The sequence below is a fragment of the Monodelphis domestica genome, chromosome 3, assembly GCF_027887165.1.
Source record: "Monodelphis domestica isolate mMonDom1 chromosome 3, mMonDom1.pri, whole genome shotgun sequence".
Taxonomy (NCBI): Eukaryota; Metazoa; Chordata; class Mammalia; order Didelphimorphia; family Didelphidae; genus Monodelphis; species Monodelphis domestica.
In genome coordinates this window covers 103,945,022-103,961,307 of record NC_077229.1, presented here as the reverse complement: position 1 = coordinate 103,961,307, position 16,286 = coordinate 103,945,022, and the positions used below count along the sequence as shown (strand labels likewise).

Genomic DNA, 16,286 nt, shown 5'->3' with positions numbered 1-16,286 from the left:
TTTCAGTCATAAGGTAATGTCACATAGAGCCAGAAAAGTACCTTATAGATCATCTAGCCCAACTCCCTCATTTTATAGATGAGGAAAAAGATGCAGGATAGTGATGAGCTTACCTAAGGACATACAGATAGTAAAGCACAGAGCCAGTTTTGAACCTCTGGCCCTCTGATTCTAAAATAGGGAGGTCAGAAACAGCTAGGTGGCTTAGTGAATAAAGAGCCACTCCTGGAGATGGGTCCTGGGTTCAAGATGTGGCCTCAGACACTTCCCAGTTGTGTGACCCTGGGCAAGTCACTTAACCCCTGTCACCTAGCCCTTACCATTCTTCTGCCTTGGAACTGATATTTGGTATTGATTCTAGGACAAGAAGGTATGAGTTTAAAATAAAATAGGGAACTCATCAGTCTTGAGCTTAGGGGCTCAAAAAACACTGTTATCTTCTCCCCCTCCCCCACTCATAAACATGTATACACACATGCACACAAACTATAACCCCACCATCAACAAGAAGACAGGTTTCACAAATCTTAGGTAATAGCTGTGGATGGATGGCTCTGAATTCAGCTAGTATATGGGTTTTTTTGTTTTGTGTTATTTTTATTATCATGCAAATATTGGTCATTGTTGTAAGAGCATACTCATACATAACCAAAACCCCAAACTAAAACCATAAATACACTGAGATGGAAGATAGTATGCTTTGATCCACATCCATTTAACTCCCAACAGTTCTTTCTCTAGAGGTGGATAGCATTCCCCATCATAAATCTTCAGGCTTGTTCCAGATCATTCAGCTAGTATATGTTAAGGAATGCAAATCTTTTACTTATACAGATCTGGCTTTAGAACAAAGATTCAAATTCTGCTTTTGACACATACTAGTTATGGAACTTTGAGCAAGTCACTTAATATCTTAGTGCTCTAGGCAACTCTCTACAGTGTACATTGCTTCTGGGAAACTAGTTGGAAGAGGAAGTTTCTTCACCTGGGAGTTAGTTCCCTGTACTAATGAAATCAGAGTTCCAGCCTATCCCTGCTTGTGCAGTACTAATGTTAGGGACTGAGATGCAAAAAAAAGCTTTGGATAGGGTTCTTGCTTCTGTAAAAAATAGACACGAATCCGAGGACTTCAATCCCCAGAATGCCCTGTAATCTCACTGAATTCTCATGTGGGCCGAGATCGAGAAGGTATTTAAACCTGGTTGTGAATAGGCTCAGGGTCTTTTGGGATTTCCATTTTGGAGCAGAGGCATCTCTTCCATTATGTGAGATTATCTTGTCTAGGCCTCTCTGGCCTAGGCACATGTTTTCTTATCCTGTATTTTCTTTAATCCTTAATCTTTAATAAACCTCATAAAAATATAATACTCCTTGCAGAGAGAAACTAATTTCTACCTGCCTCAGTCTCCCCTAAATTTTAATCTTTACACCTCCCTCTAAGAACGTGGGGTATAATTGATAAAACAAGATAATAAAGTGTATCAAACTGCTGAGTAATCTATGACTCCTTTCACCTTCTGTGGTACTTTGTGACAACTTACCTATATGGCAGCTTACTGTTATGAGTTAGAATCCCTCTACATATATACACACCATGAGTGATTGGCTATATGTAGTAAAAATACTATTTCATAGGAGAAAATAAATGCAGCATATAATAAAATCAAAACGTAACTGTGTGATTAAAATTACCAAACTTGGCCTCAGGGAAGAGATGAAAAACATTGAAGAAGTGGGGAGAAAGGGGAATATGGATGTGAAACACTATCTGCTGTCAGACACAATATTGTTTGGTTTTGCTGAACCATTATTTGGGGGAGGGTTGGTTGTTGGGGGGGTTAATCTTATTATAGGGAAACACTCACTGGAGAGAAGAGGGCAGAAAAGTATATTCCAAAATGAATGTGATATTGAACTAAAAGATACCAATGTGAGTTTTTTAAAATAAAATATAAAAAGAAATTTTTTATCAGGCACCTGCTGTGTGCAAGTCACTATTCTAGGTATTTAGTATACAGAGATAGAAATAAAACAATCAAGGGAGCTTTCATTACATTGTTGCTTCTTGTTTTTCGTCCTGTCTGGCCACTCCTTCTCAGGTTTCTTTATGGGAATCATCATATCATACTCCCTAACTTTGGGTGTACACCTAGACTCTGTCCTCTTCCTTTCTTATCCTATTTCACTGGTGTATTCATTAACTTGCAGGAGTTCCGTTGTCATTTATGTGCAGTTGAATCCCATATATATCTTTTTAAATATGTGTATGTGGAGATAGGTAAGTGGATAGATGGATAAATGAATGGTTGGATGGATGGATGGATGGATAGATAGATAGATAGATAGATAGATAGATAGATAGATAGATAGATAGATAGATAGATAGATAGATAATCTCTGGTCTCTTGTGTTCTTGTTCCATATCTCTGCCTCGGGCATTTCAACTAGATGTCCCATTGACATTGAAAACTCAGTATTTCCAAAACAATTCATTATCTTTAAATTTTAAATTTTCAAAAAGTCTTCTTCCTAAAGTTCCTATTTTTGTAAAACGTACTACCATCCTTTAAATCAACCAGGTTCCCAACTTTGGAGTTACACACTCCCACTCAGCTCCTCATTCTCCTCAACTCCACCTATCCATTCAGTTGCTGTTGTGCCCATTCTACCTTCATAAGCTTACATCTGCCCCACTTTCTTCATTCCCACAGCCCTCCCTCTAGTTAATATCCTCATCATGTCATTTCTAAGGGTCTCTCAGCCTCCAAACTCTCTCTTCTCCAGTCTACCTTCCACATAACTGCCAGAGTGATATTCCTGAAGTGCACAAGTCTTACCATGTCCTTCTTCTGTTCAAGAAGCACCAGGGGTTCCTTCCTCTAGAATCAAATTTAGACTTCATATATTGACTCCAAGTCACTTTTCCAAGCTTGTTATACATTGTTTCACTTTACATTACTCTACAGTCTAACCAGACTAACTACAAGATTATCTTGGTCCCCTATGAGATGTGCTGATCATTCCATGTGCACTCCCTCCTTGGAATCCTAGAGCTCAGTCCAAAAGTCACCTTCTTTCAGTTCCATCCAACTGCTAGTATTTACCCCCACTTTGAAATTACTTGTATTTACTTTGTCTATTCTTATGTGTATAGGTACAGTAATTGCATAGGATATAAAATCTTTGGGGGAATAGGATTGGTTCATTTTTGCTTTTGTATTCCTTGGCACATTAACACATTAATATTGACTTTTATAGGTTTTTTTATTGAAACAATCCTGCTTCACATTTTTGACATCTTACTGCAACACTATGACATACACCTAGTTAAGTAGACATATAGTATATACAAACCAATCCAAAGTAATTTTAAGAAAGCAGGAACACTAATAACTGAGAAAGAAAATGTTTATGAACTTTATAATAAATAACATGTCAAGTGCATTGCAAACCTTTAATTATGTAAATTTAAATTTAAATGATTTAATCATAATAATAGCACTCATTTCAGTTTAACCTTAAGATGCATAGTTTTCCTCACAAAAAAAAAACCAAACTAGGAAATGCATAGTGTAAATATTTTACTGATGAGGAATATAACAGTGACCAAATAAGCATCAGCCTTCTGATTCTGTGCATTTCCCACTCTAGCACATTTTCTCTAGCATACTAATAAAATAGGTTTGTTCTGCTCAGCTCTAGAAGTAGAACATAGAGCAATGGGTGGAAGAGGAAGAAAGGAAGGAAGATTTTGGCTCAGGCAAAGGAAAGATTTTCTAACTATTAAAGCTATCCCAAAGTAAGAAATGGGTATTCTTGATAGGCAATGAATTCATCATCACTAGAGGTCTTTTTGTAGACTGTCAAAGTATGCTGTCAAAGAGATTCCATTTTAAATAAGAGTTTAATCAAGTAGTTCCTGTAGTCACTTGAGGGAATTGAGGGGAATAGGATAGAAAATGGTTGATTGTGGGAATTGAGTGAGCTACACTGACTATCTTGTGTCTTAGTTCTGGAGCTAGCTCAGTTCACTTTCTCTTAAATATGGGACTAGTCCAAATTCTGTCTTGTGAGAAAAGTTTGTTTAATTGTGGAAACTGGGAGAAAACCTTATTTTATTAATTGAAACTAGCCCAGTATGACTGAGAAACTGGACCCACCTGTACCTGCTGTTTAGAGGCCCTTAACCAAAGATCTAGGTTATGCTGACCAGAAATGTAATCAGATCCTAAGACTGATGCAAGGGCGTTTTTTTCATAATTGTATATCTCAAGCAATACATGTCTAATCTTAAAATTGGATCCATAGTGAACAATCAGTAATTGTTTCTGTTTCTTTGATTGTATACAGGCAATTGAGAATATTGAGACACCTTTTTTTCTGAAATCAGGAAATTTCACCTGTTTACTCTCCCCCTCCCAACTTGGAAAGTTCTTAATCTTTCATCCAATTACAAATCAGATTACCTAATGTTATATTGTTTCTTTTTAACTAATTTTTATTGGTTGTTTTTAATGTATAGAAATCTGTTCCCTGGCCCCGTATTTGAGGCATAGTTTTCAGCTGAAGAAAGAGAACAGTCCTAGTCTGTTGGGCAAATGGTTATTAATATAGGCCTTCTCTCCATCTGTGCTGCTGAAGGGGAGGAAGAGAGACCTTATCCAAGAATGGGGTGAGAAAAGCCTATCCACATAGAATCTTCAAGTTGTCAACTTCTTAGAAAATGTCATGAGAAAATAGACTCAAAGCAAAAGAGATTGACCAGACCCCAATTCACCTGGGAACTTAGACCCTAGAACTCTTTTATCCTATTCCAAACTGGCTTTTACTTGCCAGTCCCCAAAGACGGTAGCATACCCACTTACTGCCTCAGGAAGAAAAATTCCTTCTTTCTTTTCCTTTAAGTTAGCACTTGTAGTTGGCCACTTATATTGTTGCAATTTCATCCCTTCAAACTTCCTTCCATCCTTCAATTAGAAAGTGTTCCTATGCACTCTCTTGGGTTCATACTGATTGAGTTATTGCTTTTTCTACTACCAAGAGGAAAATGTTCACTGAGAATCCTCTAGAATTTAGAATTTAACACATTTAATAATGTCAGATCCTTTTATAGTTCCCCTAAAAGGAATACTTTTTCACAGGAATAATAATCCAAGTCCCTGCCCACCTCATCAGTAATCCATTTTTCAGCATCCTGTCTCTGTTTGGGCACCCCTAGAGCTAAGAACTCACTATATTCCTAAACAGACTATTACTGGAAAAGTTTTCCATATGCCAAGCTAAAGAATTAATATCATGTTTTGGGATATTGGGTTCAATTCAATGCGCCACATTTTCGGAAAGTAATTGATAACTTGGAGTAGGTCCAAAGACTTACAATTGACATGGTAAAGGAATTGAAAACTGATGCTGAATAGTGGGAAGAGCACTCTTTGTAGTCAGAAGACCCAATTTCAAGTCTGACTTCTAAGTGACCTTAAAAGAGCACTTAAAATTCCTAGGCCACAGTTTCTTCATCTTTGTAATGAGGGAGTGAACTTAGTGGTCTCTGAGATAGATCCCTTCCAACTCTAAATCTGTGACCCTATTATAATTTCTTATATGTGTCTATTGAAGAAGCCTGATAATGTTTACCCTAGAAAGAGAGAGGGAGGAAAATGCAGTGTGGGGACACAGCCTTCTCCCATGGGTAGGGTCATAATATGAAGGAATCTTTTGACATGTACATGATCAAACATAGAGACAGTGTTGCAGGCAGGCAAGAGAAAACTTCATATTAATTAAAGCAGTCCCAAATTGATATAGGTCACCTTATCAGCTAATGGGTTCTTCATTCCTGGGCCTTATAAATGGAGTTTGTGATGCTCCTTGTTAGGGATACTGCCAAGTAGGTTCTTGTCAGGATATAAGCCAAACTAGAAGCGTAGAAGATTCTTCAAAACTGCAGTCTTATCTCTCCTCAGCTGCCTGTAAGTGTATTCTCTTTTACACATGACAGCCCTCCTTGAAGATGGAGGTCAAGGTTAAACATTCCCAGTGCCTTCAGCTAGTCTTTTTGTAAACAGGACATCAACTTCCATATTCTTGGTGGCCCTTCCCTGAAAATGTTTTTCATAAAATGATCATTCATAGTGTAATAGGGTAATTTTGAGAGATGGGAAGAGATGGGATTAGATTTAAGTATGTATTTGGGGCCAGTAATAAATTCTATACTGTGGGGGGAAGGGCCAACAGACAGCCTGGACCAGATAAAAAAATCTCAATAACTGGGAGTGTATTTTATTTCAAAAGGGAGAGGTTAAGAGGGTAAGGGGAAAATCCCTAACGCTAAGTTTACTAACTAAAGTACCCTAAAATCTAAAGCCTTCACATGAAGGATCTTCTTAGAGTTGGTTTTCTACTCTATCTACTTGTCATGCTAATCTGTAAAACCCCAGTCCTTACATATCTATCCTGCACTAAACCCTCTCTTGGTTTTATTAGAGATACTGGTCAATAACAGATCAGGCAGGGATCCAGGGAAAGGTCCCAAGTCCAGATGGACTTGGACCTCAGTTTACTGATAGCTTGATGTTGACACAGGACAGAGGCAGCTTCTTCAGATCTTCTTCAGGATACACAGCCCAAAACAGCAACACAAGCAGCAACAAAGTATAGGGTCAGACCTCAGGACTCAGCATCCACCCTCTCCAGGTTCAAATCCATAGAGAAATAGACAGAGCCTCAACAGCCTCTGAGTTTTTTCAGCTTAACCCCCCTTGCAGTATTCCAGAATCATTCCCTGCTGATCTCTTGCCTCTGTGCTCTGCAAACCTAAACTTATCTCTTCCTTATAACAATAGTATGGTTACAGATCTTACAGATAGTAAATGCTGAGAAGAATTGAGAAAATGGGAAAATCTTTGTGGATTAGCATGATTAGGGAATTGTTGCCTATCTAAGGTGCTACCTAATGGAAAAAAACATCAGAGGTGAGTGTTTCAGTAGGGGCTAAGATAAGAAACCTGCATAAGACACAAACAGGTTACATTCTTCTCTCCATACATATGAAGCCAGAATGTTGAAAGCTGTCTAAATTCACAGTCACAAAATTCTACTTTAATAATCAAAAGGTGGTATAGTGTAGTATCTTAAAATCTCAACTAGATCCTTACTGCAGGAAAGCAATTCTCTTTATTTTAAAAATTGCCCTGTATTGACTGGTCCATAACACTTGTTATGTGACTTGGAGCTGAGAATACCATTAACAAAAAGCAGTATGAAATCTTTGCCTACTAGTCAGACCTATTTCTAGTTTTTTTATATATTACTGGCTTAGAAATATTTGAGTCTTTAACATTTCCAACAATTAAGGTACTAGTATTTCTGATTTGTTCTGATATGTCTTGCCTTCTTGTGGTACCAAAATACAAAAGGGAGTCATTCATTTCTGTTATCCATGACAAACCTGACTATCACAACAGTTTCAAGTCAGTTTCTTAGTTTATAGGATCAGTTTCCAAACCCAATCATTAGTATTGTCAGAGCCCAGTTTTCCATTTTTCATGGTTCCTGTCAGGCCTACTCAGCTGCTATAGTCATCTCAGGGCAAAAGAAGAGTCCCCTGTGTGCCATTCCTTTACTTTGCCGTTATCCCACTCCCTCACACCATGAACTGTGCACTTGGCTTTGATAGGTAGTTGTTATTATTTAATCATGGTAATGTTCTAAACCAGGATTCTGGCCTTAGGAATTGAGTCAGCAAGCATTCATTAAGCACTTAGCATGCGCTAGACACTGTCCTGTGACATACAAAGAAAGTTCAATTTAAATTGAATATTCAGCTGGAGAAGCCTGGATGGAGAAATGAGAGGTGATAGCTTTCCAGACATTGGGGATAGCCAGTAAAAAGGCATCAAGTCAGGCTGTGGGGTACATTAATGCACTGTTTTGGAACAGTGAGCCAGTCACTGTATCCTCTAAAACTGGTGATATGCTAGACTGAGACTCAGAAGACTTGATTCAAGTTTTCAACATTCATTTAAGAAACATTTATTAATTTATGTTTAAGGCATTGTCTTGTCACTAGAGATTCAAAGATAGATAATGCATAGTATTCATCTTCAAGGACCTATGTTTTGTGAGTGGCAAGAAAAGAGATACCATATGTTTACAGATATGTATAGGGTATGGTGGGCAAAGTTTATCTAGCAAAGTTTGAGAAGGGAGAGAATTCTTTCATTTGAGGGAATCAGAGAAAGCTTAATGAATGCAGTGACACCAGAGGTGAGCCTTAAGGAAAAATATTCAAATATTCAGATGGACCTGTGATCTAATTGACATGAATTAAAGACACTTATACCTATTATATTAAGTCTTGTCCATCCAAAGCTCTGGTAAACTTTTTCTGTTTCTTTTAACATCTCAGGGATGCCAATAGAGCATAAAGGCTATCTATCTGTTCTCTTTAATTCTCTACATGTAATCAGCTCTTCTTTTTAATCATGTCTTTCTTTTACTACATCCTTTGAGCTGTTTCTTTTTCATAGTCCCTGTTTTATTATATGTTGCAACCTGCTTGCATCTACTATGCACACTTCCATTGCCCTCTGAGTGATTCTCACTTTTTTCCCCTTTAGGGACTATAGTATTCCATGACTTGCAATTATATAACAATGATGGTAGAATATTGGTATTTTTTAAATTGTACCTTTGTTTCAGAAAGAAAGTTTGAGGTCAAAGGAATTTTTCAATTTGCCAAAGACAATGTTGTCTTCTTTCCACCTTTTTAATTATTAGCCTAATTTATCCATCTGCATTGTCCTTCTAATATACCTTCTCTCTCTCTCTCTCTCTCTCCCTCTCAAACAAATTAAATATTCACTTGGTTTTTACTATATATTTGGTTGGGCTAAATTCTTCATAATGGTTATAGATCTCATCCAGTAGCCTCTGACACGAAAACTGTTTAACTATTTACATTGTAAATATTTTGATTCTATTTAGTTTGAACATCATTTTCTTTTTTTTTTTTTTTTTTTTTTTTTTTTTTTTTAATATATTTTATTTGGTCATTTCCAAGCATTATTCGTTAAAGACATAGATCATTTTCTTTTCCTCCCCCCCCCCAACCCCCCATAGCCGACGCGTAAGTCCACTGGGCATTAGATGTTTTCTTGATTTGAACCCATTGCTTTGTTGATAGTATTTGCATTAGAGTGTTCATTTAGAGTCTATCCTCTGTCATGTCCCCTCAATCTTTGTATTCAGGCAGTTGCTTTTTCTCGGTGTTTCCACTCCCATAGTTTATCCTTTGCTTATGAATGGTGTTTTTTTCTCCTGGGTCCCTGCAAGTTGTTCAGGGACATTACACCACCACTAATGGAGAAGTCCATTACGTTCGATGATACCACAGTGTGTTTGTCTCTGTGTACAATGTTCTCCTGGTTCTGCTCCTCTCGCTCTGCATCACTTCCTGGAGGTTGTTCCAGTCTCCATGGAACTTCTCCACTTTATTATTCCTTTTAGCGCAATAGTACTCCATCACCAACATATACCACAGTTTGTTCAGCCATTCCCCAATTGATGGGCATCCCCTCATTTTCCAGTTTTGGGCCACCACAAAGAGCGCAGCTATGAATATTTTTGTACAAGTCTTTGTGTCCATTATCTCTTTGGGGTACAGACCCAGCAGTGCTATGGCTGGGTCAAAGGGTAGATATTCTTTTGTCGCCCTTTGGGCATAGTTCCAAATTGCCCTCCAGAATGGTTGGATCAGTTCACAGCTCCACCAGCAATGAATTAATGTCCCTACTTTGCCACATCCCCTCCAGCATTCATTACTTTCCTTTGCTGTTATGTTAGCCAATCTGCTAGGTGTGAGGTGATACCTCAGAGTTGTTTTGATTTGCATCTCTCTGATTATAAGAGATGTAGAACACTTCTTCATGTGCTTGTTAATAGTTTTGATTTCTTTATCTGAGAACTGCCTATCCATTTCCCTTGCCCATTTATCAATTGGAGAATGGCTTGATTTTGTGTACAATTGATTTAGCTCTTTATAAATATGAGTAATTAAACCTTTGTCAGAGGTTTCTATGAAGATTTTTTCCCAATTTGTTGTTTCCCTTCTGATTTTAGTTATATTGGTTTTGTTTGTACAAAAGCTTTTTAGTTTGATGTAGTCAAAATTGTTTATTTTACATTTTGTGATTCTTTCTATATCTTGCTTGGTTTTAAAGCCTTTCCCCTCCCAAAGGTCTGACATGTATACTATTCTGTGTTTACCCAATTTACTTATGGTTTCCTTCTTTATGTTTAAGTCACTCACCCATTTTGAATTTATCTTGGTGTAGGGTGTGAGGTGTTGATCTATTCCTAGTCTCTCCCACACTGTCTTCCAATTTTCCCAGCAGTTTTTATGAAATAGTGGATTTTTGTCCCAAAAGCTGGGATCTTTGGGTTTATCGTATACTGTCTTGCTGAGGTCGCTTTCCCCCAGTCTATTCCACTGATCTTCCTTTCTATTTCTTAGCCAGTACCAAATTGTTTTGATGACTGCTGCTTTGTAATATAGTTTTAGGTCAGGGACTGCAAGGCCCCCATCATATGTGTTTTTTTTCATTATTTCCCTGGATATCCTTGATCTTTTGTTCTTCCAAATGAACTTTGTTATGTGAACATCATTTTCTTACAAAAGAATGTAATCTTCTTGAAGGGGAAAGACTATTTCATCGTTGTCTTTGTGCCCCCACTGTCTGGCCAGAGAGGTTACAAGGCATAGTCAATAGGTTGCTGGCACTGGGGACAAGAAGACCTGGTTTATGACCCTGTTCTGTTATACACTGGCTAGACAAGTCTAGACAACCCTGGGCACGTTGCTTAATTTCTCAGTGCCCTGAAACTCGCCAAATCTAGAAGTATCAGAGCAGATACCGCTCTGCATTGGGAGAGGGAGTTTCCTTACTGAGAATTTTTTATACCAGTGAAATTACAGATGCAACCTGAAATTTATTTCCAGAGCCTAGCACAATGCCTAGCATATGTTAGTACGTACTTTAAATACTTTTATATACTTATTGATTGACTGATGATGATGACAATGACGATGATGATTCTCCCTCTTAGGCAAACTAAAAACAACTGCCAATTTTTAAAAATTAAATAACTAAATAGTAAAAAACAGTTACAGTAGTTTTCACTATATTCACAATGGTTACCTTGGTTTTAAGTTGTCTCTCTACTCTTAAGCATATTTTGTTTATGGGCATATTTATAGGTTTAGGGGTTCCCTGGTAATGGCATGTTGATGCATCCTGGGAGGATATAATTCATTTGATGGTGTCTACATACCACCTAAGAGTGTTAACTAACACATTGTTCTGCCTGTTGTTTCTTACCCAGTCAGAGGACCTTGGCGCTTGTGCCCAGTTTGAGAGTAGCAGACAGAATCGGAACATGATGCCAAGTGCCAGCTGTGTCTTTCCTACCTTCACATTACGTAAGCCATCTTCTGAGACAGACATTGAAAACTGGGCCTCAAAACACTTCAACAAGCACACTCAAGGCCTCTTCCGGCGGAAGGTATCTATTGCCAACATGTTGGCTTGGAGCAGTGAGTCAATCAAGAAGCCTATGATCATGACCAGTGACCGCAATGTGAAGAAGGAAGCCTGTGAGATCTTCAAATTGATCCAGATGTACATGGGTGACCGGCGGGCCAAGGGAGACCAGCTCAGCGTGGCACTGGAGGTAGCCACCAAAGGCTGGAGTATGCAGGGTCTACGAGATGAGCTTTACATCCAACTCTGCCGACAGACTACGGAAAATTTCCGTTATGAGAGCCTGGCCAGAGGCTGGGAGCTCATGGCTATCTGCTTGGCTTTCTTCCCGCCTACCCCCAAGTTTCACTCCTATCTGGAAGGCTACATATATCGGCACATGGATCCAGTCAATGACACCAAAGGTAAGGGGCCATTTGTGCTGACTGACCTTTACTGACTTTTTCTCTTCTCAGTCCTACCCCATGCAGAAACTGGAGTTGACATTTTCATACTTCTATAGTCTCCGTGTCCTCAGGACAAATCTCATGGCAACCTTCCTATAAAGTAGCTCTAAACCCATAGGCATTCAACACTGGCATTTCATTACTGGTGCCCCCCTCAAGAGCAGGAACAGAGCTTCCTGTATGACTTCTGCTTATGACAATAATAATTCACATTTCTGTAACACTTGAAGATTTTTTCACACTGATGCTAATTAAATAAGCAGCATAAGCATTTTACAGATGAGGAAACAATCTTAAGGTGAAGTGATTTGTCCATGGTCACAAAGCTAGTAAGTGTCAAGACTTAAACCTAATGTCCAATGCTTTTTCCTTACCACCTTGCTGTGTTGGGTAGAAATGTTACAATCGTGCATCAAGAGCCCATAAGGGTCCTTGTTTAACTTGTTCCTGAGGGAGTGCTAACCCCTCAGCGTCTGATGGACAGGATATTTCTTATTGACCATATCACCTAAGAAGTCCTTTGCACTTACCCCAGGTAAGGTTTACTGTTGTCTTAATATACATTATGTCAATTGATTGGTGGTTGATGGATATTAGGTCCCTAACTCCAGTTTTGTCCAAAGGCAAGACCTAGCCCTTTAACCTCAATTTCTAAAAGGAACAGAGGTGCCAGCATGGATAGCAGCATGAGACCATTTATGTTCTAAATCCAAGGTGTAGCCATTAGACCCAGAAATAACCCTAGGGTTGACCAAACTATTCTTTGGCAGATTTGGAAATCACAAAGAAAACAACACTGAGATGCTTCTAGATGGATCAATGAAGTGACCAGAGAAGGTTTCAGAGGATAATGAAACATCCTTCCTGTCTCTAGGAGAGATAATCAGCTTAGATGTGGAATGAGACATATCTTTTCAGACATAGTCCAGATGTTGATTTGTTTTGATTGATTGTATTTACTTGTTAAAAGAATGAATTCCTTTGCAGAGAGGAAGGGACACTGGAGTTAAGGGGGGAAGAGATAGTAATGTCAAAAAATAAAAGCATGAATGAAATATTTTAAAAACAAAAGTAGGGGGAGGATCTGAGTAATAGAGAAGGACCATGTGTTCCAGTAAATATAATAGTAATAATACCTTTCTGTAGTGCTCTTAAATTTATAAGGTACTTTCATCATAAGAACCTGTTGAGGGAGCTAGTAATAAAGAAAACATAACTTTACTACCTTGCTTTGGTCAAAGGCCTAGGTTTTTTTCTTAATCTTAAAGAGTAGTCACAGAATCACAGAATATTAGAACTTGGCAGGACTTAGAACACAGAATATAAATTGTTCAAGCTTAAATGGACCATAGAATACAGGACATAAAACGTCAGAGCTAGAAGGGATATTGGACATGAATATCTTCTAAACTTTACTATTTCTTTTGAAGTCATCTTCATCCTTCTAGGCTTCCAGGTTTATAACCTCTTACATTATCCTGAATTCCTTAATCTTTGTCACTCCACATAGCCAAAAAGTTGCCAAATATTGTAGTTTCTACCTTCATAATATCTTGCACATTTGACCCCTTCTCTCCAAGTATTTAGCTACCATCTTAATTCAAGTCTTTATTACCTCTTGCCCCAGTCATTTAAACAGGCTCCTTCTCATTACTCTTACACTCTACACACTACTGCTAAAGTAATTTTCTTTAATCTCAGAAATGACATTATTCTCCTACACAGTCAACTCCATTGGCTTCCTATTGCCTCTCAGATAAAATTTAGCTTTTAAAGTCTTACTTATACAGCCTGGTCCTCAACCTTTCTCTCCAGCCTCAATGAATATTACTCCTCTTCCCACACTCTACAGTCTAGCCAAACTGGGCCTCCTTCTCTTTCTCACACAGAACAGTCCATCTTCTGTCTCCTTGCCTTTGTACTTTATCTCCCCCAAGCCTAGACTACTTAACTTCACTTCTTAAAATCCCTCTCTTCTAAGATGCAGCTCAAGCATCATCTTGTACATGAAGCCATTCTTTATCCTACAACTACTAGTGCCCTTACTCCCAAACTGCCTTGTATTTGACTACTATATACATACATATATTTATATTTATTCCCTATATACTTATGCTTTGTACATTTGATATGTATTTGTCTCCCCATTAGAATGTGAGCTCCTTACAAGTAGAGGCTGTTTCTTTCTTTGTAGGTATATTCCTATTACCAAGCATTGTGCCTGGCACATAGTAAACACAAACAAATACTAGTAACTGATTATCAGAACTGGGAAGGATTAAAAAACTCAGAGCATAGAAGAGGTTATAAAATTATGTTACATCTAAAAGGATGTAGATTTAGAACATAAAGCCAAAGCTGGACAGGGCCTTAGAAGGGAAAACATAACTCTTTTGAGGTCTGGAGGGGGACCTTAAAGGCTATGTAAATCAGCCCTCTCTTTTTATACACCAGTAAGCCAAGCCATTTCATTTATTATTGTTGCCATTTTCCTCCTTCCAACTCTAATATTTGTACCGTGCCTGTCCCATAAGAATACGCAGTGGTGGCTACTGGAGCCTCTTCTCCCATAAGCTTACTTCTATGACTTGACTGACATATGCTGTCACCTTTTATTTCCTCTTGTGATCAGACCAAGTATTGCTTGAGGCTTCCTTATGCAAGCTTCCAGGGTGCTTAATAATGCTTCAGCAAAACCCCAAACACCTCTTTGAAGCCAGCCTCATCTCAAAAAGTCATATGATCTTTTTGTCTCCTTAACTGACTTCATCTACCTTATTTACCTGGCATCTCCAACCTAGTTTTGGCCTTTCAAGGTAGTTCTGTCTCTGAAATGAGTTGCTCTCTGCCAAAAACAACACAACTATAAACTTTTAACTTACTTTAATCATAATGACATGCTTAGAGTAGGGGAAGCAAAAGCAGGAATGACTGATTATTCTGTACCTCTTGTCAAAGTAGAAATAGCAGAAACTTTCTGAGAAAGTGACCACTCCATTTTAGAATTAATGATAAAGAAAAAAAGGAAAGATAGGTATAGTCAAACATATGACCAAAATTTGGGGAGAATAAGTGTGAAAGGGTTTTTAAGAAAGGATAGGTAGGATCCCATGAACTATAATCTGAAAAGGAACTCAGCCCAGAAGAAAAAGGAAGCATATAAATAAAATTCCAAAAAACAGAAAAACAATTCTAGTAAGAAAAAAGAGAGGGAGCTATCGAATTATATATGTACAGGTTGCTATATGTTTTTAAAAGCTTTGTACAGATAATGGGCAGCTAGATGGTTAAGTGAATAGAATGCCAGGCTTAAGGAGAAAAGACCCATCTTAACTCTTTTTTGAGTAGCCATACAGAAAAGAAGCACCAGCACCATCTCTCAGAGATCACTCTGTAGTAAAAGTCAGCTGAACTGAAACCAGTGTACAGTTGACCCTCAGGGTTCACTTATTGCAGCTTCAATGTATTGAGGTTTGTTTGTTTGTTTGTTTTTTAATCTAATTCTGTATTGTGGAGCTAGACTTATTGCGGCACACTATTGGCTTATGGAATGAAAGGTGACCAACCACAGTGCTGTGTTCTGCAACCTGGGCTCTGATTGGCTCAGTGACTGTAGGTTAATAAAGTGTGGAAAAGGTTTATGAGAGAGTGAGGCTTCATAAAGCCTTAAAATATATATAAATAATAAAATATAACACTGCTACTTTGTGGATTTTTACCTATCCAGGTAGTCTCTGGATATAACTCCCACAATAGGTAAGAGATCACTGTATATCACTTTCTAGTAAACATACCCTGCAGTGTGGCTGTCCTTAGGCAGCAGCCCTTAAGGCAGTGGGGCTGACCCAACCCACACCTTCACTTAGAGCTGTTAATAGGTTCTTCTGGAACATTGATAAAAAAAACTATTCTTCACCTCATTAAGCCCCCAGATTTTAGATGAGTTTACCAACAAAACAAGCCAGCTAATGTACTCTTCCTGACAATGGTAGAGGAGAAACTAGGCCTGAAAAGTCTTAAAGTCTTTCTTTTCAATTCAGCAAACACTGATTAAGGACCCTCTTTGTCCTGGGCATTGTGCTAGGTTCTGAAACTGAAGCAAAATTCTGGCCATTAAGGAGTTTATAGATCTTTGGGGATTAAATAACCTTTAAATTGAATGAGCCACTGAATATTCAGAGGCTCCTGGTAAATTTTCCCTATCACCCCTCAAGAATTCAAGGAGGCTTTTTGTTATACTTTTTGTTACAAAAGAATTCTGGGCTGGACTTTTGTAATTCTCTAACTAGTTTCCTGGCCT

General features: G+C 38.2%; 1 protein-coding gene across 5 annotated transcripts in view; it reads left to right on the top strand.

The window, feature by feature from the left end:
* Positions 1-16,286, top strand: part of ARHGAP39 (Rho GTPase activating protein 39) — a 426,284-nt gene that overhangs the window by 357,419 nt on the left and 52,579 nt on the right. For all 5 annotated transcript variants that reach the window (XM_056822907.1, XM_056822906.1, XM_056822904.1 and 2 more), the window contains exon 6: positions 11,383-11,944. In XM_056822907.1, the coding sequence (XP_056678885.1) occupies positions 11,383-11,944 (562 nt within the window). The remainder of the gene's footprint in view (positions 1-11,382; positions 11,945-16,286) is intronic.